General features: G+C 39.0%; 2 protein-coding genes across 9 annotated transcripts in view; both read left to right on the top strand.

Moving 5' to 3' along the window:
* The window catches only part of UCHL3 (ubiquitin C-terminal hydrolase L3), a 40,844-nt gene extending 29,584 nt beyond the window's left edge, over positions 1-11,260 (top strand). For both annotated transcript variants that reach the window (XM_071549951.1, XM_071549944.1), the window contains 3 exons: positions 7,182-7,257; positions 9,736-9,794; positions 11,034-11,260. In XM_071549951.1, the coding sequence (XP_071406052.1) occupies positions 7,182-7,257; positions 9,736-9,794; positions 11,034-11,117 (219 nt within the window). In that variant the 3' untranslated portion in view covers positions 11,118-11,260. The remainder of the gene's footprint in view (positions 1-7,181; positions 7,258-9,735; positions 9,795-11,033) is intronic.
* Positions 11,261-17,154: 5,894 nt separating this feature from the next.
* The window catches only part of LMO7 (LIM domain 7), a 135,763-nt gene continuing 127,821 nt past the window's right edge, over positions 17,155-25,096 (top strand). Inside the window, exon 1 of one of the 7 annotated variants that reach the window (XM_071549904.1) lies at positions 17,155-17,304. In XM_071549904.1, the coding sequence (XP_071406005.1) occupies positions 17,167-17,304 (138 nt within the window). In that variant the 5' untranslated portion in view covers positions 17,155-17,166. The remainder of the gene's footprint in view (positions 17,305-25,096) is intronic. The other 6 variants (XM_071549888.1, XM_071549911.1, XM_071549896.1 and 3 more) reach the window with 6 other exon arrangements.

The following is a 25,096-nucleotide window of genomic DNA, read 5'->3' as shown; positions in this document are numbered from 1 at the left end:
GACCTTTTCCCAGACTCTTTTCTCTTCAGTGAATAACAATTACTGTTATTAAGTATCAAGCTCTCTTATAATATTCAGAAGTATGGAACATTCTTGATGTTATCATTTGGAGCCAGTTAAATACCTTGGGATTTGAGGAGGCGTGGAGTGAAACACAGAGTTGAGTTCTCCCCAACTCACGCTTCTTCCCCTTCATTTAATATTTATTCATTATCATTGACAAACATCTGACATTTTACCTGAGGATTTTATTGTTTAGCAGAACTTGGAAAATTTTATGACATATTTCTGTAATTTGAGACTGGGTTCTTGTATGAATTTGACTTCTATATGCTTGTTGTTAGCAAAGAGAAAGGCTTGAGTTTTGTGTAACGTGCCTATCCAATAAAATTTAAGAACACACAACCTATATGTAAATTAGTTTAATATGCAGGAAACCAGACAGCATTTTTTGCAGTAAAGCTACCTTAAGTGGCTTGATAAAATTTGAATAAGGTAGTATTTATTGTCCTCTGAACAAGTAATATTAGTACAGCTCTTATCATTCTGCTAGATGTACAAAGAGCTGAATTTAACAGGGAGAGGGGAAAATATCCTGTATATTCTTTTTAATATAGAGTTGAACTTTCTTGTAGTTCTAAGTACATTTCTCCTACTAAAACATTGGCAGACAGGCAGTAGATTGTTTCAAAATGTAGAGCAAAACTCTCGGTGCTGGGAGACTCTATTTATGCTCCTTGAATAAACTCACTTTCCCTGCGTGAAAACTTTCCTTGACTTCAGTGATGTTGGCCATGGACACAGGTGCCCATCAAGCTGCTCTATCACTCCCCTCAGCAGGCCAGGGTGGGGAAAAATTAGGGTGGAAAAAGATTCATGCCAAGGTAAAAGCAATTTAATAAAGCAAAAGCTTCACATGAAAGCAAAGGAAAACAAAAGATTTATTCTCTACTTCCCATCAGCGTGCAATGTCCAGCCACCTCCTTGGAAGCAGGGCTTAAGTATGGGTAGTGGTTGGTCAGGAAGACAAATACCGTAGAAACAAATGCCCTTCCCCTTTCCCTCCTCCTTCCTATTACCTTTTATTGCTGAGCAGATGCCAGATGGTATAGGATATCCCTTTGGACAGTTTGAGTTGGCTGTCCTGGCTATGTACCCCCCCAAGATCTTGCCCACCACCAGAGTACTAATCATGGGGTTGAAGAGACAGTGCTGATGCTGTGCCAGCACTGCTTAGCAGTAGCCAAAGCACTGGTGTGTTACCAACACCTTTCCAGCAACAAATGCAAAGCACAGCACTGTGAGGGCTGCTGTGGGGAAAATGAACTCCCATCTCAGCGAGGCCCAATAAACCTATTCTAGAGTGGGTCTCCAGATGAGTTAAAAACATAGAATAGGAGAAAAAAAGTCGAAAATACTGTCCTAAAATGTTCTATAGAAATTTGATAAATTGTAGGAGATGTAGCAAATTTTAAAGCTAACATAACAACATACTTCATTAGTAATTTTGACTTTTCCTCAGTCCTTGTAATATTCTCTTATTTTTCTGGCTCCTCTGTTTTTTCAGTGTCTCTGCTTGTCTTATGTTTTGCTGCCTTTTATATGTCAAGCTAATCTCCTTATTCTATGAATCTTTCATACACTTTTCAAGTTTGAAAACATGCTCTTTGCTTTCTCCCATTCACTTTTCAGATCACACTGAAATTCCTGTTCTTTAAAGAAAAAAACAGGAAAAAATGTTTAGAGCAGCATACTACTGAATAATTCCTCTTGCTTCTGGATCTAAGATGTGTTTGTATAAGCATTCTGTATCCAGGTACTCTGATCCTTGATAGAACCTCTCTCTGAATTTCACCTTCTTGCTTGACATCCTCCCATTCAAAATCAGATGATACTGTCCAGCAGCTTGGAATTGTACCTCACCTGACACTTGTGTATTCTAGCTATGGTTGGAGACATAGAGGTAATAATAAGCTCAAGACAGCTTGTCTACCATGGCAGCAGACCAGAAAAATACACAAGGAGGCCATGCTTGGCAAAGGAACTTCTCCATTTTTGTGCCAGCACTCACAACAGATCCTCAACATCTTTCTCGTAGAAATTCTTTTTAATTATTCTGGACAAGGGATACTTTGAGCTAAATTAAGCTGTATATGTTCAACTGTGAAGCTCCAGAGCATTTCAAGTACTGTAAACTTACTGCACTATACTAAGCATGAATAGAGATATCACTGTTTTGTGAGAATAAGCCAGAAATAAGCTTGCTAAAACTTCGATCACGATTCCAGCGATCTTTAATTGCAGTACTTCAGCCAAGATTCAAATGCCTTTCGCAGTCCTACATTGTATATTTGTCCAAGCATGTTCCGTGCTGCAAAATGAAAATTACAGACGCCTAATGTACCCAATAGCAATTGCATCACTTTTTCCCCTTAACTTCAGAATTTATTGAATCTAAACCATACGTTGTGTAAACTTCAGGTTTGGATATGTTTTTCTTTGGCTTCTTGTAACTCCTTTATATAGTTAAACTCCTAAGGTTTTTTCTTCTCTTAGAGTGCAGTTACTTTCATCATGATCTTTCAATTGGTTGTATCTGAAATTCTTTATTCCTTGAGGTTCTGCAAAATGGTCTTTTCCTTATCAGTCTTTAGTGCTCTTTTTCCAGAACCCAACAGACTCTTGATGCCAGTTTCTTGACATAACACAAGTGGCATTTTTTTCCTTTCCCAGTTACTACTTGTATTTCATTCTGTTGCACACTTGTGTTACACACTAGTAAAGCATTCTACTAACTGGTTTATGAGGCTTCTTGCTTTGCACCTTTCTTTCCAAAGCAAGTGTAGGGAAACAGCAAAAATAGAAGATTTAGTTAGAAGACGTTTCCTGAAATCTGTTGTAACATTGAATCTGCTTTTATAATGTCGTCTTTCATAAATTTTAAGCAGGATGTGGTGAGGCTTGTTCAGTAGATCTGTGTAAGGAAGACAGTGTTTTTTTCCAGTTCTGGCTTTGTCCCAGGAATGCATCTTTGGGGGAAAGAAACTGGTTGCACATCAAATTTGATGAACAGTTTTGTTTTAACTTTGCAACATTTGAAGATAAAAGGATTTCAAATGCATGAAAATTGAATATTGTCTTTCAGAATGGTCTAAGTGCATTAGCAAGATAAACTGTGTAGGTAAATACATATACTTGATTGGACAGTTGATATGATTGAGCAAACAGTGATATTGAGTGTACCACTGAGTTTCTGATGTTTCAGTGCAATAAATAGAAGATTTAGTTCATGAGGAGAGTGCAATATGCAGTAGTGAAAGGTAAAATTAAAGGAATCTCTCAGTACAAGGAGTAGGAAGGGTTATGGTTTGTGTAGTAAAAACTTTTGGAAATGCCATTTTAATTACTGATTTGAGATCTGCTAGTGAAGAATAGAGTAAGAAATGGAGATGGTTCTGTTTGAATAGCATAAAGTAACAGGTATTGACCTGAGAGAAGTCAATTAAAATTGACTTCTCTCAGCAGTGAGAAATTGTTTATCATTCAATTTGAATGTCTGGGTTAGCAGAGAACCTAGTCAGATCCTCTGAAAAACTGGGACTTGGTCAATTAAGTACCTTTAATGTAGTGTCCAAAATTAGAGGGCATGACAGCCTTGACTGTCACTTTTGTTGTTAGACTGGGTTTTCATGAAGATATGCTCTGTTATTATCATTGAGCATTACCTCAGTTACTTGAGTAAAAATTACAGTGGAGATGATGTTCTCAGAACCATCACTTTGTGCACTAAACTTTTTGTATTTTTTCTCTTTAAATCAGTTCCAGGTCTTCCAGTCTTTATTTTTAAGGATGGTTTTTGTTTTGAAGAGATAAAGTGGAAAAGTGATGTCTAGTAATCATACTACCAAAACTTATTTCTTATACCACGGTTGCAACCATAACACAGGCTTCTTAAGCTGTCCAAATGCTGGTATTTGTCCTCTTTCTCTCTTTTCTGGATGGGAAAAAAAATATAAATTTCCTTCACTGTTCACTATGACTCTTCAGAAGACTTGAAAACTTTCCTTGTGGTTCATACCTGTGGTGCTTCAAATGTGCTGTCTCCTTTTGCACACTGATTTGGCTTCTAAGTAAAAAAATGTAGAGGAACAGGTCATTGCAACACTTGACTGATGTTTATGTTACTGTGGTCTTTGACAAGAGAGTAATCAAGAGAAAATCCTCTGTAACCGTTCTAAAAAATACTACCTAGAAATGAACATGCATGCAGACTTCTTAAAGCTATGTTCTCTTCTCTTAAGCATTCACACAGACACTTTATTAGAAACTTGAAAACTTGGCCAAAGGTGTAGCTTTTCAAGGAGACCACAAAAGACATATCCTTGAAGCTGACATTCCCTCTTTTTTCCATTCCTTTGAAATTTAAAATCATCTGGTTCAAGTGTTGGAATTTCCAGAGCTTCCCAGTGAAGTAAAAATTGGCCTGACTAGGCTTCTTTTCATGTGGGGTGTGTGTGTGTGTGTTGGTGCACATATGAATGTGTTGGAGTTTTTCCCTAAGGAGGGGAGGGGTGGGGGGGGGGGACTTTGAATCAGGTTCATCACATTAGGAAAGTTTAATCCAGTTACTTGTTTGCCTAAGTTATAAGCAACAGATTTTTATAATATACAGTTTTAGGTCATCATTACTATTCAGACCCTCTGTGCTTATGATTATGCAAATAGTTCTCTGTCATAATCTATTGAAATTCTAATTTTTCAAGAAATGTGACAGATCTACTTTACTACTGTCTAGTTGAGAAGAAAAGAAATCACAGGGGAAGGAGACTGCCTATGTAAGAACATGTGGTAGAAACTTAATAACGGCATGGTACTTTCATTCTCTCTCTGAGGCTGGGGAATTAAAAATATAAAAACACAACATTTCTCACAGGTTGTGGCAATAGCACAATGAAAGCATGTTATTTAGATTAGTCATGTACAAAAACTCAGCAGGTTTCTATAGAAGTCCGTCTCTAAACTCTATGAAAAGTTAATCATGCTTTTTCTGATGGCTTCCCTATCCATCTTCTTTCTGTATATGGCCTCAGCATTCCAAGCATGCCAATTGTGTCTTTCTAAAGAAAGGGTGTTAATTAGAATTTGAGAACCTAACCCTCAAAATGGTCAAAGGAGCAACTGTGTCTTGTCCTATATGTGATAAAAATCAAATCCTGAATATCTCAAAATCCTCTGAAATAGTAATAGTTTGTGCTCTTCTACTTATGTCACTTTGAGCCCAAGTAGAGTATGATCATATGCAAGGTTTTAAATGCTAAGCTGCTTCCTTCTCACTGATGTGGGCTTTTCCCTATCCCTGAAATTCCTTAAGCCCACATTTCTCAGTTGGTAGGTTTAGTTGATAAGTGAACATCTCTGAATTCATATGTCTATGAAGAGAATTAGGTGGCAATGTGGGATTTTACAAGGATGCTCGGCGTTGCCTGCCTGCACATTTTTGGAGCACAGAGATGCCTGTAAAAACTTGATTGATCAGTGGGAATAACAACAAGATGCCGTTGGTTCTTAGCTACTGTCTCATGTGGCTTTAAGGAAGTTAGGAAACCTGTGGTCCTTTGAAGTTCGCAACTGGGTTAGGCAAGTTCTTGAAGCTGCTTGGTTTTTGCTAAGCCCTGGCTCTATTTGGCCTTCTGTGAAACAAAATTATGAAAGGCCATTTCACTTAGGCTGCTTGGAGTTCTGGTGGAAAGGTCCTCTTGACCCTCATCTTCAGTGGCTGGAATGTTCTTTCTCCATTCTAGGCTGTCTGAAGCAGTGATGAAACAGGGTATTTGGGCTTTTCACACGTTAACTCATCATGGAGATAAATCTCACATGAGAATGAGAGAAGGTTGTGTGGAGTCTTGTCTTATTTTTCTCTTGTTTTTGACCTTGCTACATAGAATTTCTGTAAGCTGATGGCAGTTCTTTCATAATGCTGTGTTCTTTGGCTGCCTTGATGTATTGAAGGACTTATGGTGACTTCTTGTCCTTTGCCTTATTGTTCTGGTTGTTTGCTAAATGTCTTCAATTTATGTCATCTTTTAAAGTCTTTTCTCGTGACTTCGGGGAAAGGAACCTTTAACTCACTCTAATCTGTTTCTGGCAAATTTTTAACACTTTTCAGGTCTTTTAAAGCTAGCAGTAATTACTAGATGAAAGAAAATGGAATGAAATATATTTTCACACAAGACAGAGTCTTGATAGTCAAGAAAAACTGAGATGCTTTTTCCCATTAGCTGAAAACAGTATCATATTAAATTGTGAATTGAAGTTCAGATACAGACTGGATGGACTGATAAGGAATTAACACCATCAATTGCTATTGAACACAAGAGTAATGATGTTCCTTTTGGCTCAGAAGTTCAAAATCCACTTCTCAGTGGGTGCTAGGAGTGTGTGTTGGTGAAGCATTATGCAGTGTGTTCTGAAAAAAACTTTTGCTTGTTGTAGTTGGCAATGCAGTACTGGGTTAGATCTTTACCAACAGTAACCCTTTTTTATCTGATGTCACTTGGTGCTCTCACTACACTTCAGTCCTTTCTGGGTATGATCACTATGCTACCACTTTGAAAATTCAGTTTAGGCACTTGTGGTTTTTTTCTTTCCTCGCCACCTAAGGTGTGTGGACTGTTTCTTTTGATTCCTGGTGGAGAGAGAACAGGTTAACTCAACTGTGTTTGGTTTACGAGGTAAAAAATATTTTGACTAAGTGAATATTTTTAGTTCTAAAATACTACGGGTTCAGAGTTGAGCCCTGCATCACTTTATTATGGGAGATGGGTTAGTGAAGGTGTTGCTATTTATATGAATATCTATTTTTGATGTTAATGTATTTGAGCTGATTCTTCTTTTAATTCAGTAATGAAAAATAAAAACTTTTATGTAAAGCTATAATTGAAAATACTTCCCAATACTTTACTGCATGTATTATTATTGATCTATGTGTTGCAGGCAGCTTCATATTCCAAAATGATCTGCACTGTGAGTTCTGCCATTCTGTATAGAACCAGAATGTGCTTCTCACTTTTTATTTCTCTTGTCCGAGTATTTTGCATATTATAATGATATGTGCTCATTAATCATATTGTGATAGAAGTTTTAGTGAACACGATTTCTTTTTGTCTTGTTTTGTCTTGCAGGCACCAAGTATAGATGAAAAAGTAGACCTTCACTTTATTGCATTAGTTAATGTAGGTGGTCATCTCTATGAATTGGGTAAGAATACCTTTTTATCCACGGTCTCCATTTGTTTGAAACAAATGCAAGTAGTGATGCTGTTAACTGTCAATGTTTCAGAGAGATTTCTTGATGTTATGCAGGGCTTAGGCTTTTTTCAGCTGCATCTTAAGGTCTGGGGGTTTCTGTGAAACAATTGCAGCCTTCTCCCTATTTTTTTTTTGGTTCTACTTCCCTCAACTCCCTCCTATTAAGATAAAATGGTACAGAATACCAGACTGCCTCAAAACTTCTGTTGTCAATTATAAGGACAAGAAGCAAGAAAGAACTGATGAACACTCACAATTTCAGAGGAAACTGGTTATATTTATGTCTCTGCATTGCTTGTATTAAATCAACTGATGCTGCTTTAGAAGTGTTAGCTGTATTATTAAGTAGTGTGATACAGTTTAAACTGAAAGTAGGTAGTCAGGATACTAACAGATAGTAATACTCTGCAACTCATTTATAATAGGTTGGTCATTTTTTCCTCTATTTTTTGTGGTCACTAGACAGCTAACTGTACAACAGTAGTTTTTATTTTCTGAATTGCAGCTATTTTCTCCCTCTTCAGATTGTGTAGCACTGGAGTTTTGCTCAGATACTCTCTAATGACTCCATCTTAAATATGTTGCTGGGCAACTACATTTTGCTGCAGATTCTTCAGAAAACCAGCAAAGTAGATCAGCATTAAAAAAATGCAAGTCACTGGTCTTTCCTAGTATAATTTTTGCAATATTTTGTGATGATAACATTTTCGTCTTTTGAAAATCAACATGTAATTAAGCAATGCCTTTAACAGGTGATAACTAATCACAGCCTGGGCATAAGTGGTTTATAAGAAGTGCTTATGTTAATATTAAGTTGATCTAAGGGGGTATTATCAGGGATAAGTCATGAACAGTAGGCACACATTTCTGTGTTTTATGATGCTGCATGTCTGTCAGTGACCTAGATCAAGAAGGTAAGTACTCTAGGATGCAATATAGACGGTTTATGACTAAATTTCAAGGCATGATGGATGGCTTGGTCTTCTTTTAATGGTGTGCTGCTATTTCCATGACTCATTTTCATTGTCCATTAATTTATGCCACTTAAAATACACACTACATAGTGTGATGACCACATTTAGCTATTTTCTAGAGGTATGATGCAAGATAAAATCTATTTGAATTTTTTCCTCAAAAAAAAAGAAAATAGAAAAAGAAGAGGCATTTAGCTCTGCTGTACAGTGGAATGCCAATACTACAATTTTTTTTTGTTCTTAAAATAACTTTTCTGTGTACCAGCAGAAGGAAGCAAAAAAACCCCACCTTAAAAGTAGGAAAATTGGAGAAGGTTTTTCAGTTTATTCACTGGCTTCAGTCACTGTCGGCAGCATGTGAGCTTTGGCAGGCAGAAAATGCAAAGGAAGCACATAGATGCTAAATGCTTACAATGTTTTTGTCACAGAAAATGTGTTACTTATAGGCACATGAAATTAAAATGTTCTGAAGGTATATGTAAAAAAAAAGTCAAATCTGTTTCCTTGGCATTTTTTGAGGGTTTTGCATTGTTGTATCTTTGGTCATCATTGTTACAATAGTGAACAGTTTCTTGCTCATGCAAATCCAAAAGTTTTCCAACATCAAATCTCTTTTTAGATATGGCAAATATAGTCTGCAAGTATTGTCAACTTTGATGGCATCTTTGGGAGAGGGAAAGGTCTTTTACAAGGAGAACAGAGCCAAAAGGGATTTTGGTCTAGCAAATATTTAGGATAAGCTGACATATACTTTCATACTATTAACTCTTTGAAAGTAGCCCAAAACATATTTCTGCGAATTAAATTATTTTTACAACTCTGACAATGATTATTATATTGCAAAAAGGAGGAAAAAAACCCCTGTAGCAACTCTTTTTAAATGCTGTGAAAGTACATAATACTTAGAGCTACTGTTTGGGGTTTTTTAAATGAGAGGTATTTATTTTAAATGAGAGAAATGCTTCAGTTATTCCAGAGTTTTCAGACTGGTAGGTTTGTTACTGTGTTCTGTCATGGAGTCCCTGGTCACAGCTGTCAGAGACCACAGATGTACAGCTGTCTGTCTGGGTAAATCCATCAAGCATAGTTGAAATTTTTCTACTCTGCTGGAAAAACTTAAGTACTCTGCCAGCAGTAAAACAACAGCAACTTACAGCCTTGAAGTTTTAAAATAAAATATTATTTTCAAATAAAATATTAAAAACTATTTCATAATTTTGATTGGATTATTTTTTTAATGTAACAGCCTGTACATAGTGATACTGGTTGAAGCAGTCAGGAGTGGAGGAGAGGCCAGGGAAAAGCTTGCTGCATGTGTGATTCCTTTATGAAAAATGAGATAGCACTTTTGAAAGTGAAGTACCAAAAAATCTGTTCAAATACTTTTAACTGGGAAAATGAAGCTTTTATAAGTTTATAAATGTGTTCTTCATTCTTGCTTTGTCTTTCAACAGATGGGCGCAAGCCATTTCCAATAAACCATGGGGAAACTAGCGACGATTCTTTTTTAGAGGTAGGAGTAGAGAACTTTCTTGTCATACAAAAGTCTTGTTGCATTTCCTCAAAATGTATAAAATACATATATGAAAATACTTACATAGGTCTTGCTATATTTATGGTTGGATGTGGAATAGAGCAAGTGGAATAGTGAGACAAAATTAGTTTTACTTAGTTGTAGAAACAGATATTTTGAAACATGTAACTGACATAGTATCATAAGAGAAATGTCAGGAAGGGTGACTGTAACAGAAGAGCAGACTGACTTGTCTTCTGTGCTGAGATTTTTATATATATCCCCCTGTTCCTTTCAAGTTGTACACGAGCTGAGGTTATCAGATTGAGAACTTAAAATTTTTGATTCTCTTTCCTTTGGTTTAGTTATAGTTTGATAGGTGTCTTACTAGACAGAAGTTGATTTTCTTTCTGAGTTTTGCTAATAATCGTTCTTCTCCAGCTTCATGGCCTCTTTTTGGTGCTTCTTTGTGTCAGGAGCTGTTTAGTTGAGAAATTAATTGGAAAGGGATATGCTCAGCTGGGAGGATAAACTGTCATCCCCACAGAATGATGTAAAGTTGAACTTCAGAGGAGGCAATGCATAGATCTGACTTTTATGGTATCCAGAGTAGATTAGCATTACCAAAAAAACCCAGAAAAACTAAAAACAAAAATCCAAACCATTTTATATTTTAGTAGCATACTCTAATATCTGTAAAGTTTGCATACAATTTGTGTTTGATTGAACAGGGGAAGACATTGGATAAAGCTTTCGTTAGTTGATATGTAGCTATTTTCTGTTTTACTGATAACATGTGTTCTCCAGATTGCACCCTTAAGCTAGATGAAGGAATTACTTAAAATCTTTAAATAACTCCACACAGTTTAGATTCATCTTGAAACAAAGGAGAAATTTCTTAATGCAGCAGTAAAGGCAAACTTCAGAGATGCATTTAGAAAGTCAGACAAGCAACATGTTTGTTGCACAAAGTAATATTCAGTCAGAAAAATCATCGTTGCTAAAGTTTGGCATAAAACTTTTGCTCTTTTAAGCTGTCTTGAATAGTGGTAACTCACCTCAGAAATACAGTTTATGCAGATTTGTTACACTATTTAGTAAACTGTTATGGAAAAATCCATTTTGAGCAGAGTTTGCATAAAGCACATCTTCATATTTCAGTTGGGGGGGATTTTTTAACTTAATATGATTTAAATTGGTTTTCATTTTGTATTTTTTTGTTTTTACTTTTTTCCCTAGGATGCAATAGAAGTTTGCAAGAAATTCATGGAACGTGACCCAGAAGAATTAAGATTTAATGCAATTGCACTGTCTGCAGCTTAAAAGCTTTTTCCAGTGAGACTACTCTATTGCAATGTATTGTAACAATAAACTGTTGCCATATGTTAATAATACAAATTTTGATACTTCCCTAACATGTTGATCAATTGTAGTATCCATGGAATAAACTTTGCATTTGTCCTTGCTATATTTTGCTGCTTGTTCCTACAGCAACTTTGGGTATTTATATACAGGCATGCATTTTGTGCAAGATTTCTATGTGGTGGGTTTTTTCCCTTCTACCCTCTTTAAACTTTCAGAAATTACTCTCTGTGATATTTCATCATAATAATGATGAGCTAGTTCGGAACAGGATCATTGTTTGTATCATTCACACATAACATTCTGAGTGGAGTATATTGTATGTTAATGGGTGAAAACTTGGAATATGAGGCTATCTCCATCTATTATTTATAGTGGTGCAAGAATATTATAAGAACTTCTTCAGGTGACTCAAATGACAAAGACTTTTTTCAGTGTATTATTTATAAATAAATACATGGAAGAAAAAAGGCAGAAAAAGCACCATTCTTCCTGTTGGTGAGCACTAACATTTTAAAATTATCTTAATGTTTACATTTCGAATAAAAATTCACTTTGTTTCTCAATCTTATAATGTTAATAAATTGTCAGAAAGCTTTAGTTAAACCAATGTTTGCTATTTGTATATGTGGAAAAACAACATGGATTTTTTGCCCCAGAAAAGGCACACTAAGTAGATGAAATGATAGGACTGCAGAGGGGACACACAGGTGAATACAGCAATGTGAAGTATCTTGCCTAACTGAAATAAATGATAGAAAAGTAATAATTGTTGTAATGAATTTTTGTTTAACAAGAACAGGAACAGATTATAGATTTTAAAGTAGCTGTGATGGACACATACTTTTCTCCCCTTTAGGAATATCTTTTCTAAGTTTCTCGTGTGACATTACCGAATGCTGTGTGATACCCTTCCCCTATGCCATCCCTCCCATCCCACTTTCTTTAAGGTTAATATATTACTTAAGATCTTAAGGTACTGTTGACCAATTTCTTTACCTGAATTAGTAGCACTGTGGTTGGTTTGGGTCTGTTCTGTTGGTTTTGTTTTGGGGTGGTTTTTTTGGTTAAGCAGTCTTATACTTTAGGATTCTTGTGAAGGTTGGTTTTGGTTAATGTGCGTGTTTTTACATTTCAGAAAAACGCGCCTTATCTGTTCCTTTGAACTGGAACAATTTAGGTTTGCTTCCAGTCAAACCCACTGCCAAAGGAAGCTGAACCCTCCATGTCCCAGAGGGTGCTTTAATTCTCTATCAATTGTCATTGCAGGAAAAACAAATGGGGTTATGCCAGAAGCAGTCTGGCAGAGTTTTCCTTCTTTATAGAAAAGAAAGAGGCCTGTGAGTCTGTCTTATCACTTAAGAATATCTCTTGCACTCTAAAGAAAAAGCCGTGAGTGTCTGTCTAAAACATGTCACCTGGAGAGTCCACTAACAACAACAGTCTGTTTTCTATAAGTGAGCAGGTTGGAAAAGCGAGGGAGAAAAACAAGACTAATGAACATCTATTTTTGAACACTTTTTCACCCCAATAAAATGCAGTAACGTTAAGACTTGCTTTATGTTGCCATGCTCATTAGCAAAGCCCTGAAACTTGCTTTTAAATAAAAATCAATGGCTTTAGTAACTAAACCAGCTGCATTGTCTTCTTGCGAGTATCAGAAAAATCAAAAAAAGTTGGCACAATTGAATTGGGATATTGCATATTTTATGCTGAAGGTGACTTAGAGGATTAAATTTCAAGTAAGTCATAGTTAATATAGATAAGGCCCTTTTAGGGTAGGGAGGGTAAGGAAAGAAAGGAAGTGCAGTTCAAAGCTGTTAAACTAGCTACATCAATTGTCTATGTTAAGAAAATAGTCACACCTTACATGCTTTTCAGTGTTCAAAAGATGTAATAAATGGAGGGGCTCTGTTTTTGTGCAATTGTTTATTGCAAAATCTGTTCAGAATGGAAGCTCCTCATTGAGTATAAAAACTCATTAGACAAATGACAAAGTCTAACAAGGTTAGAGCAGTAAATTTGGGATGGAATTTTTCATGGACACAGTGGAAAAATACATCTTCAATGTAAAAACTTAAGAATTCCCACTATTTTGGCAATATGGTGGTTTTGCTCAGCATCTTCTACATAGTCCTCAAATCAGTCATCCTGCAGGGTAAGTTTTCCTTCTATTTTGTTTTATTTTCAGTATTAACTGCTGTGAACACTGCTTTGAGATACTAAAGGAAGAGCAATGCATCGGTTTTTATGCCAAACTGTATCTGCTTCCTGTGTGGTCCCTTGAAAGATTTAACTTTTGAGGGACTGCACTGCAGAAATACCATCTCACCTAACATACATGGTTACAGCCTTCCAGAGCTTGTAAGACCACACTTTGGCACAGGCATTGGTGACTATCTTGAGGAGCAGAGGAAGTAAAGGGATCTACAAGCTGCTGGAATATCCTTTTCATTAACAGAATCTGTATAACTTGGATACAAGGAGTGAGGTACAAACTTGGCGTACTTTTAAAGTTCAGCAAGGTCGTGACCAGGGGCTAAGCCCTGCGGACCACACAGTGCTTTGGCTCTGCAATACCTCAATGTCTGCACTGTTGCCTTAGCTGTGCAATCTCTGCTTATTGGTTCAAGCTCCGTGGGAAAATAACGCTGTATTTTCTAACTTGTTCAGCCCTGCCAGAGCCTTGCCAACTTTGTGTGGAGGAGCATGGCTTGGCCACAGGCACACAGTGCTGGTGACTGCTGGGAAATCCCTCTTCACCTCCTGCAGTCCAGGCCAGCCATATACATCATCTTATGGAAATGGTGCATGTAGGAGTGAAGAGATGATGCGTGCACTGCACTTATATTAATTTTAGCTGAGTGGGGTTGGTGTGCTATTAAGCACTTGGGATTGTTCAAGCTCTTTTAAGTATAGCAGTGCAAGTTTTCCCATGTTATTATAGGCATTTTGTTAAGATACTTTTAAGAATTTAATAACCAGTACAATGCACTTTCCTTTCAATCATGACTGCATGATTCAGTTAAGGAAGAAAAAGAAAGAAGTTGGTTTTTGACAGTGAAATGTAAGTTTTGGAAAATAAACACACTTAACAGCCCACATTCAGAAAATAATGCTCTTTCCTTAAAGGAAGTCTGCCTTGGTAGAAAATACATTGTGTCAAATATTTGTAGAACTCTCCTTGAAAAGAATATGATGTAACTGTTGCTTGACTTATCCCTAGGAGCACACACATATTGAAAGTGTTTATTTTTGCCAAATAGAACAGAATTATGTTTGCTACTTTTGACATCAACAATTAGCACTTGTATCTGGTATATGTAATCTTTTTCTGATGTAGGACTAACTTACCTTGTTAGTGTAAAGGAATAATAAACTGTTTTGGTTGCTCAGGCTTACAGAGATAACTTTCTGTGATAATTAACTTAAAATTGACTTTAAGAATGAAATTTGCACATTGAAACTGCTTTTTGCTTTGTGAATAACTTTGACTTAAAAGCTGCTGTGATCCATGCAGCTTTCTTAAACACTGGCTTATTCAAGTTACTTGATTACTCAAGTTACCCCTATTATTTAATCTAAGACATTAAAACCTTAATTTGTAAGAAAAATTGATTTCCCATGAAGTGAAATAAGCAACCAGAGTGAGAATCTGGAAATCTTTTTTTCAAACATGACCTCTTTTGAAACCCATTTCATTGAATTTTATTTTCAAATAAATTTAAACTTTATGGAATACTAAGTTACTTTCTCCTACTTAGGGATAAGCATTGTATTTTTAAGTGAATTGAAAAGACCATAAAGTGGAGAAAGGTTGCTATTGTTCTCTAGGACAACGTTTGGTCACCTCAGCTAATGCACACGTGTCAGCTAGCAGCAGCAGCTCATATGTGCTTCACTTAGACTTTTTTAAGCCTTTGTAGTCATGGATGCTAAATAATGAGGTGAGAGGGTTGCTTTCTGATGTTCATTCGGATTCTTCATTTGTATTTGGTCTTGTGGCTGATCTGTCTTGGAGCAGAAAAAAGGAGTAGAAAAAAAGTTCAAAATTACAGCTTTGACTATTGTTTCATTCATTGCTGGCTCTAAAGCATAGATGTCTTAAATCATGCTATAGCGAGGAGCTAAATACATAATTTCTATGCATGTGTAACTTTAATCAATGTCAAGTATCTCCCGTGGAACTCTTTCAGCCAGAGTCACTGCATTTTTCTTTCTGTGTGTAAGACTAGCAACACTGACTTCCACATACTGCAGAAACTGATGGCTAATAGTTTCTTGGTATGTTGATCTCCTAAAAATTCTCATTCCTATTCTACGAAGGTATTTTGTAGAGGAGAAATAAAATGTGTTCCCAAGTAAACATCTCAGGAGAAGCAAATTTGTCTGTAATGCAAATTTGAAGTTCTCTTTTCTCAATAGTACTTCAAAAATTACAGATGTTTTGCTGTGGGTCATAAAAGCAAAAGATACACACAGCAACTCAGTTTTAGTTATGGAGAAGACATGGAAAGAAAAATTCTTCAAGTAGGAAAGCATCATAGAATTAGAAAGGTTGAAAAAGATCTCTTAAGATCATCAAGTCCAACTGTCCAACTCACATTGCTACATTCACCACTAGTGCGACATCCACGCATTTGTTTGAACACTTCCAGGAATGGTGATTTCCCCCACATGCGTGGGCAGCCTGTGCCAGTGCTTGACCACCCCAGCCTTGAAGAAATTTTTCCTAATACCCAATCTAATCCTCCCCTGGTGCAACTTGAGGCCATTTCCTCTTGTCCTGGTGCTTGTTACCTGGAAGAAAAGAGTGAGTTCCACCTTGCCACAGCCTCGTTTCAGGTAGTTGTAGAGAACTTAAAATGTTACAATAAAATCAAGTACTTAAAAAAAAAACAAAAAAAAAACAAAACAAAACAAACAAACAAACAAAAAAAAAAAAAAAAAAACAAAAAAACAAACACCAAAATCTTACTGCTATGCATGAGCATTCCAGAAAACAGCTCTTTTCCCCGCTATTTCTTTAACTTTTCTGTTTAGCACATGCGCACTCCCGTATTGAAGGAAAAAAAAGGGGGGATTTTGCTGTGTTACTCAGCACACGATCTCTCCTGGCTCCAGTGCTTGGGTCAGGATGGGTGAACCTTTGCTGCAGCACAGCCTAATCCCAACTGCTCACCATTTGTGGTTAGCGCAGGGGCCAGAGCTCGGCACAGCACCCACTCAGGCTCAGGGGCCAAGCCGTGCTGAGACTGAGCTTTAGGTCTGAGTCTGGGATAGCATGGGGGCAGAGAAGTCACAAAGCTGCAGTGTCCTGTAGGCAGAGAAACGGCGGAAACAGAGCAATGGGCACTAGCGCGGGTGCTGTGAGCGAAGCCAGAACCGAGGGCAGGGGTGCCCGGGCAGGACGCGCGTGGGCCGAGCTGCGCGGCTCCAGCGCTGCCCGGGCATCTCTGCCTTGGCCACTTGGTGTGAAAAGCGCTCAAAACAAAGTGTGGCTCTCTCATGTCTCCCAAATCAGTGAAAAAGGCTCCCAACTTTATCCCGAAAGGGGACAGCGCTGCAGCGGAGGGTGGTGCCGCCTGCCCCGGGGCGGCGGTGCGGGGATTCGGGCTCCCGCTGCCCCAGCGGGGGTGGCGGCGGCGCAGGGCAGCCCGATCGGGCCGGCAGGTGGCCGGGCCGGGGCGGCGAGGGCCGGCCCTGAAAGGTGTGATTGTCCCCAGCTATTCCTGGTATGCGGCGGGGCGGGAGCCGGCGGGGGCGGCCTCCGCCGACCGGGAGGGCGAGGGGCGCCGCGTCCCTGCGGGACAGGAGGGAGCGCCGCTGCCACTGCCGCTGGGGTGCGGCCCCGCCCGGCCGCCCGCGGCGCCGGCGCTGCGCTACAGCCCGCGGCTCGCTCGGATTCCTGCGGCCGCGGAGCGCCAGCCCGCTCCCGGGAGGGGGAGTTCCGCGGGGAGGAGGCGGAGGGGGAGGAGACGCGCGGGGAGCGTTAAAAGGAGGCGGCTGAATGACAGCGGCTCTCCCCGCGCCCCCGCCCCGCCCGCACCGGCCGCCCCCCGCTCGCTCGCTGCTGGACATGGACGGGAGAGAGGACGCCGAGTGTGACTGCCAGGCGGCGTTTGCCGAAGCCCAGCGATGGGTAGAGGTGAGGCATCTCTCGGTGCTGCTGGGTGCCAGCCTCTCGCTGCCCCCAGGCCGGGGTCCCGCCGAGCCCCCGCTCCCGTGGGGCTGCCCTCCGTCGGGCAGCGGCTCCGGGGACGCGGCGCCGAACTTTGCTTCTTTGTCAGCAGCTGTGCGCTGCTATTTTTAGAAGGTATCGTGGCAGCTTGCAGAAATCTGTCTGAGTAGCATCGCCACCGCCCCCTCCTCACAATCAAAATTAAAGGCTGACTCGGCTGCCCTCCTATCATTAAGGCTTATAATTTCTTGCCGTCTTGTAAATTACTTCTGTAGCGCTTGCTCCGAGACAGTCTGAATTAGAGGCACTCCTTCCTGTCACGAAAGAGTTCAGGACAGAGAGCAACCTGAAATTAACACTCATTTTCTTCGCTCCTATTTTTAAACATGAAGGTCTGACTGTGCACAGCACTTAATGTAAATATCTGTGTTTCTGTATCGTTGCGCCGAGTCACACCGGTGTGGTACGTGCTAATGCCTGGGGACAGAGGCTGCTCCGAGGTGTGTACCCGAGTGTGGGTATGCTCAGGCAGTGTGCGGCTGAGCGAGCGAGGCTCATGGCGTGGAAGCTGAGAAATGTTAAAATACTTACTTAGAGTCGTGGTGTGTTTTAAAAGAGGAGCTTCAGAGTGCTGGTTTATGTATTTTTTAACGTATTAAGCTTATTTCTGTGTGCCTGTTCACTTGAGGTGAAACTTACGTTGTCAGAAGCTCTATCCCAGTAACTTTCAAAGCAGTTAAGTATTAAAAAAGAATGTTTGGTACTTTTTACTTCTCCTGTTTATAATATTGTCAAGACCTGAGTCCAGGCTTGTTTCCTCTGTAAAACAATGACATCTAGTGCTTAAAATGTTTTGAGAATTTTGAACTGAGAGCACCAAAGGCAAGAGTATCGCAAATGACCTCCACAAGTGTCACTTTTGTAAGTGTGAATGTAGGTAATTAAAGCATCCTGGCTTTCCCATATGTCAATTTTGTAAGAGCTAGCTAGCTGTGAGTTCAGGTAATTAAGGCATTCCTTTGTCACGTATACCTTTCTTGCATTGCTTTTAGTAAATTGGCAAAGCTTATTTTAAATAGTTTCATTAAGGTGATGTAATGTTGTCTTTGAAAATCCTATTTTAATGGTTTGGGGATTTGTTTTAATTATTCCTAAATTTCTTATGATACTGGCTGGTTGTACTATTCCTACAAAAAAGGTTTTGTCCTACCCTGTCAGTAGCACGTGGGAGCACTAGCAAAGCAATGTCAGTTTAAAGTGTGCACTGTTCATGTAGAAGAAAACAACAAATGCTCAACTTCCCGCCTTCTCCATGTAATTTGTGTGGCTGTCCTTGATATGTGAAAGCTGTTCTCATTTTAAAGTAACTTTTAAACTTACCCCTTGAAGAAACATTTTATTATAAAGTGAGTGACTTGAAAACCTGCAAGTATTGATAAACAGGATGTTAGGAATTCTATAATGTTAACAGCAAATATAAATATTTATTACCCTAGAGAAATAAGGTTTGCATTTCAGAAAAACTGCTGTGTTTCTCTACTCTCTACATCCAGATGGGTTAAAAAGCCAAGACTAACCATTTCCGTTGTTGTATGAGAAGAGTAATGATATTTTTAGGGCAATGAGACGTGTCCCAAGGTTTTGTGGGTCTTGGTGAAACGAAATGTTGTATACAAGATAGAGTGAAACTCGGGGAGCCCTAATGATTAAACAATTAGTTTTGAAGATGAGGCAGATATCCAAATATTTATGAACTTAAAGTTCTGATGTTTTGGTAAGGTTTTGTATGCCAGCTTCTCCCTAACATTAGAGGAGATGAAAGCATACAGACACTAGCTACTATACATTTAAAAAACAAGCCAAAATCTCTTTGTAAACTGTTACTCTTTCCCTTTGCTAATGAAATCTGTGTTAACATCTTTCTGTATTTGGACTCTGAGTCTTGAAAAACCTCAGAGGACCTGAGCTCGAACCTTGAAGCTGAGGGATTTTTGTAACAGAAATGAACAGCTGTATTTGACAGATCTCAGTGCCAGTAAAAAGCCACCCCAAAACATAAAAAATTTTCACCCTGTATGTTCTTGAAGCTCTTTATGAGAGGCAGTTGTGTCCTGGTCAGGTCCCTCTTCTGCCTGTTCTCAGGTGAATTTTCCACACTAGGGCAGCCACTGGCTGATGGGAGCTCAAACATGTGTTCCTAGTTGTAATGCCAGTCTTATGCTACAAAACCCAAAATACTGTGTTCTCTGCCCCCCAAAAAAACCCCAAAATTGAAAACCCCAACAACTTGAATAAGAGTAATAAAAACAGGAAATTGCATCTGATGCCTGTTGTTAGTTAATGAAAGACTTGATTCCTTAATTCAGATTCATGTTGGAGCATAATTTATGATAATACAGACAAGGCAGGCCTGTAGTCTTCACTGTCCAAAGACTTCTTCAAGCATGGTACCCAATCTCTTGTGTTTTGTGAATTGTGAGGGGAGACGATGGTGTTTGTTTCAGTTACACTACCTGGAGTCACTCTGGGAGACCTGGCTGTTGAGGTCAGCTACTTCTTTTCAGGAAAGATTAGTAATTTTCTGTGCAAAACTCAAGCTCTTCTCAGGTGTCCTTTATTCAGAAGCCTGTACTGGTTAGTGATGTTGACTTCTTGCATCCGAGACTTTTGGAGTCTTCTGAGCTCTGCCTGGAGCAGCTGGTGTTAGTCAAACCCACGTGCAGGCCAGCCTTTGCTTTGCACCTCAGCTGGGCAGATGGTGCATGCTGAGACCAAAGTAAAACACTGGAATGCCACAACTTAGAAACAGTTTCTCAAAGAAGAAGAAAGATGAGACCTCATTGTAGTCTACAACTTCCTCATGAGGGGGAAGAGGAGGGGCAGGCACTGATCTCTCTCTGTGGTGACCAGTTACAGGACCTGAGGGAATGGCCTGAAGTTGCGTCAGGGAAGTTTAGGTTGGATATCAGAAAGAGGTTCTTCTCCCCAAGGGTGGTTGGGCACTGGAATAGGCTCCCCAGGGAAATGGTCACAGCAGTAAGCCTGACAGAGTTCAAGAAGCATTTGGATGGTAGTCTTAGTCACATGATGTGATTCTTGGGGATGGTCTTGTGCAGGGCCAGGGGTTGGACTTGGTGATTCTTGTGGGTCCCTTCCCGCTCAGGGATTTCTATGATTCTATGAAAGGTAGAGCTGTGTTTGCCAATGCCAGAAATAGCTGGGTTAAAATTGTTTTACTGTGTTCTGTTCCATATTATAACTTAAGCAAGCCAAAAGCTGTTCCTCCAAACCAAAGCATTCTTCTCCCAGCTATTAAATATCCCAGACTGCCGACTGTTTTCCTGCCTCAAGATGTGGGAGGGCAGTCTGCCTCTCACAATCTGTAGTCCACCACGAATTTTCCTCTTGTGAATGAAGGAGAACTGTAGTCTTTCCCCCAAAACACGCTTCTCCATTTTAGGAGTGATGCCTCTCAGTGTCCTAGAGGAAAGAAGTGTGTGCTGTTTTCTTGTAAAACATCCCAACTTTTGATTCCTGTTCTGTGTCTTAAATGAACCCTCATGTTCAGGTAGATGTTTATGGTTTGAAATTGTTCGCTAAAGCAACTTGAAACCTGACCCACAAAGTCTGTAAATCTTTAGTTAGAGTGCCCTGAGGCAAATAACACTTGAATTTGTTTTTTCTCCCCTGAAGTAGTCAAATGTACAGATCCAGTCTGTGGGAGGGTGGCCAGCGAGCGTGTGCCTGAATGAATTGTTGGAGTGAAGCAGCAGAGCTGTAGGAAAGCATGTGCAGCAACCTTGAGAAATCCACTGAAGTAAAAAATAGGTGTTGGGCCAAATAGCTCTTGCAAACTATTACAGCTGCTCTTGTGAGCTGTATTTATTTCTCTAATAACTCATATAGAGTTGTTAAAGTCAGGTGTTATGAGAGCTACTACTTTCATCAGATACTGTTGTCAAGAGTGTCAGTCTCAGAGTCAGGACATGTCAGAATCAAGATTGTTTCTCACACAGACAGACTGCAGCAGAACAGAAGTCCTTCCTGGTGCTAACACTGCCCAGCATTGATGGAGAGAGGTTTCACCATTAGGATTTCTGTAGCAAGATAAGGTTTTTGTCATATTTGATAGGCAGCATGAGAGGAAGAAAGCACACCTTGTCTGAGTGGCAACCAAAGATATCTCTGCTATTCCTATCTGTCACAACCATTAAATAGGTACTGAAAAAGCCTAATTTTTCTGAATGCTGTTGTGTGTGCTGACAACTGCATGCATTATTGCATTACAATGTGCTTTTCAGAGTCCATAACTATCTTCCTTGTGATGTAAAAGTATCTGTTACATTTTGAATGTTGAAAGATTATTTGGAGACTTTTTTTTTCTTTTTCCAGGAAAAAACCCAAATTTGTGTATATATGCATACACTCTGACACACACACCTGGTCAGAAGATTGAAAAAGCAGATTTGCAAAGTAACTTGGTAGAAAGAGTCTGCTTGAGCATAAAACTTGAAACCAGGACAACTTACTGAAATCTTTTGGTTTGGATCAACAGTATAGCAGTCAAATCCAGTGAATGGTCTGACATGTGGTCACCAAATGTTTCTATTTGCTGAAACTGTTTGAAGTCTGCATTTCTACTGTATATTTTTATGGCTTCTGCAAATGCAGCAAGAGGTCTGGCAGTGATGTTTTCCCTGTATTTGCATAGAGATCTTACCTCAGTGATTATTTTGTTTTGTTTTTCCCCCAAGCATGAATCTAACTCATACAGTCTGGTATGGCAGATGGGAGGAATAACTGTAAAGAAAGAAAACTAGTCTTACTGTTCAAATCCTCTTCTTGTAGATAGCTTTATTTAAGTTGAACTAATCATTATGAAAATATTTTTCTCAGTTCTGACTAATGTGTTCTTGGATACTGTGCAGAGAGCCAGTCAATGTCCTGAATAGTGTCAGAATGAAAGATGTGTGAATAAAAAGGGAAAAATCTATGTATTTTGTTGCCTAAGCCATGTTTAATACTGGGTAATTCTGTCAAGTCATAAAACCTGGGTGGGCTGGTTTCTGGAGAACTTCTTACAGTACAACTGCCAAAGTCCTGGCTCACATCTACATAAGGGATGTATTTAATCCTCTTTTAGGTGGCTGCATCAGTATTTCATTATTATGTGTAGATTCTTGGCAATGAGTATTACATGGAATAAATCTAAGTGTATCCAATTAATATATAAATATAAATTGATACATAAATACATGTGTTGCTAAGTAAATACTGTGTGTGACTTTAAATACTATAAATAATGTTTCCAGTGCCTGCAGACTATGAAAGTGCTGTGGTAAAATGTCATATAATAGAGCTAGCAACAATGTTTTAGAGGGAGAGGGTGACTGTAATACTGTTCAGTCTGGCGGAATATTGTTGTCTCCGTTACTTTATTGTCCCCTTGCTTCCAGGCCTCAGGAAAGGTATCTGTATTGTGTTTGAGAGAAAAATGAGGCTAATTTTTCTTGGGAGTAAAATCTATTTACTGGTTTCTACAAGGTGAGTTTATGTATTTTCAAGTCTGTATTTGGAAATTCTTAGGGTGAATCAAAAGTCTGTCTTCACACAATGTATGATGGGCATGCATAGCTTTGAGCTGAGTTCACAGTGTAGTTTCCTTTATGGACAGTATCTCTTTGTAGTTTTGAGCATTGTTTTGATATTTTCCATGAAAGCACCATCTGCAGGCACTTTTAAGAGGAAGAATTAACTTGTTGACTATAGAAGTGGGTATGCTTTCTATACCAGGGAAATGCATTGCAGCTTAAGGGGATCTACAGTCAATTCTGATGGGACATTTGTATTTTTCCATTCTGAATTTTGTGGTCACCAACTACAGTTAGTTCTGGTATTACTTTTGTTCTTTTCCTCCTGTCTTTTTGATTTTTTTTTTAATTTTTGTTACTTTTTAACTGTGTCCTGATTCTTTCTGCAGTTTTGTGAGGTCATGCATTTTTTTTCTGCTCGTAATTTAGCAAGAAGGCAAGATGATACTGATTTCCACATTTACCATATTTTGCTCTGCCCCCCCCATCCTATTACTATGGGCTCCCTTTTAGCACCTTTTTCTTTGTCAGGCACTTTATTTTAGTCCCCATTTTTAAGTTTTTAATGAGCACTTGTATACAGTACATTAGACGGTGACCTTGCTGAGCTTTGGAAAACACTTGGGTTTTATTGTGCTGTAAGAACCAGATACATTCCAGCTGTTTCTTGTACCTACCACTCCTCCACTTTAAAGTTCCTTTATCCACTCCTTCAGGACATTTTTAAAAAGCAAAACAAACCCCAACCTTTTTTGCTTAACAAGTCTAATATAACTTAACTATCATTTTTTAAATGGGCTTTCCAGCTACAGCAGTTTAATGAAAACCAGCATGTGCTCTCAGACCCAGTGTACTAGAAATGCTTCTGCTGGTCTAAGGTGTGCTTGACACACCTCACTTTTTATCCAAATTACCTTAGAGGGAGTGTTTTGGGTTTTGCTGTTTTTCACATATCTGAATACTGTCAATCCAAGTGAAAATCTAACTTTAAAGGAATGTAGTGAATAAGCTGCTTTAAAATAGGTTTCGTGGTTCATGTTGTGAGCTGCTGCATGAAGTGTTATATTTAGCTTTTGTGAATAGTGCTAAATTTTTATTTTTCCAATGAAAAGAAAGATGTATGGATCTGATTCACATCATGCTAACTTCCAGTTGGATACTTAGCTGTAAAGCTTTCATTTGTGTTATACTGAATGGAGAAATCTAATTTCAACAGTGTTTTCCATTTGTAGTACAAAACATCTGGGATTATCTTAGAAGGGCACGAAGGTTATAAGACTTGCTTTTTACTTTTTGCCAGGGTGGCACATGTTGTGCAAATGTTGGCACATTTTTTTGGTACCAGCTCATGTGAAAGTTCTGAGTTTTGTTTCTGGATGTGATTCAGCTTTCAGTCATTACTATTAGAAAAGAAACACAATATACTAACTTTGGGAAATAGTTATCACTCCACTGGCCAAAAAAAGTCAAAATAATTGTAATGTAACACCACTTTGAAGGAGTTAGCTGGGTGGGGATCAGTTCAGCTATCACAGACAGTGAAATCTGTTGTTTGGGCCAAGCTGTCCTCCTACAGTAGATCCCACAACAATGTGGTTTTGTGTTAGTGCTGAGGTATTATCGCAGGAAGGTGTCATTGAAGTTCCTGTGCTTGGCCTGTGCTTCTCCTGCCTCCTTTTGTGGTGGCAGTGGTGTGTCCCACTGCTAATTTGGCTCAGGGGGTTCATCTGATGGTGGAAAATCAGCCTGTTATGTGGGATTTGGTACTTGATTGGCACCTGGGAGTCAAGATGGGGATCAGTGCTCATGCCAGGGAAGAGGTGGTGTTGGTGGAGACAGCTTTTGGTGCCAGCTCACTGTTGGGCTGTAGCTGACCAGTGGGATGAAGAGAGGCAGGCACCTGAACTTAGACAAGCCATACCTTTCCCTGGAGGCTTCTCCTCAAGTCACCTGCTTCTGCTCATTGCCTGGCTCTCTTCCTTACATGACCTGTTTACTTGGTGCCCAGTGTTGAGGTAGAAACTAGTTTCAATAACTTCTTCAGGATGAATTTCATAAGGCTTATAAATACAGTTGGAGCTGTTTTAAATAGAAGTTTCTGATCCAAAGGAGTTTCTGATCCAAAGCATTTGAAAGTATTTGATAGCTTACACACTGACTTCTGCTGT

Source organism: Pithys albifrons, chromosome 1 (genome assembly GCF_047495875.1).
Source record: "Pithys albifrons albifrons isolate INPA30051 chromosome 1, PitAlb_v1, whole genome shotgun sequence".
NCBI classification, from domain to species: Eukaryota; Metazoa; Chordata; class Aves; order Passeriformes; family Thamnophilidae; genus Pithys; species Pithys albifrons.
This window is presented reverse-complemented; position numbering and strand designations above follow the sequence as displayed.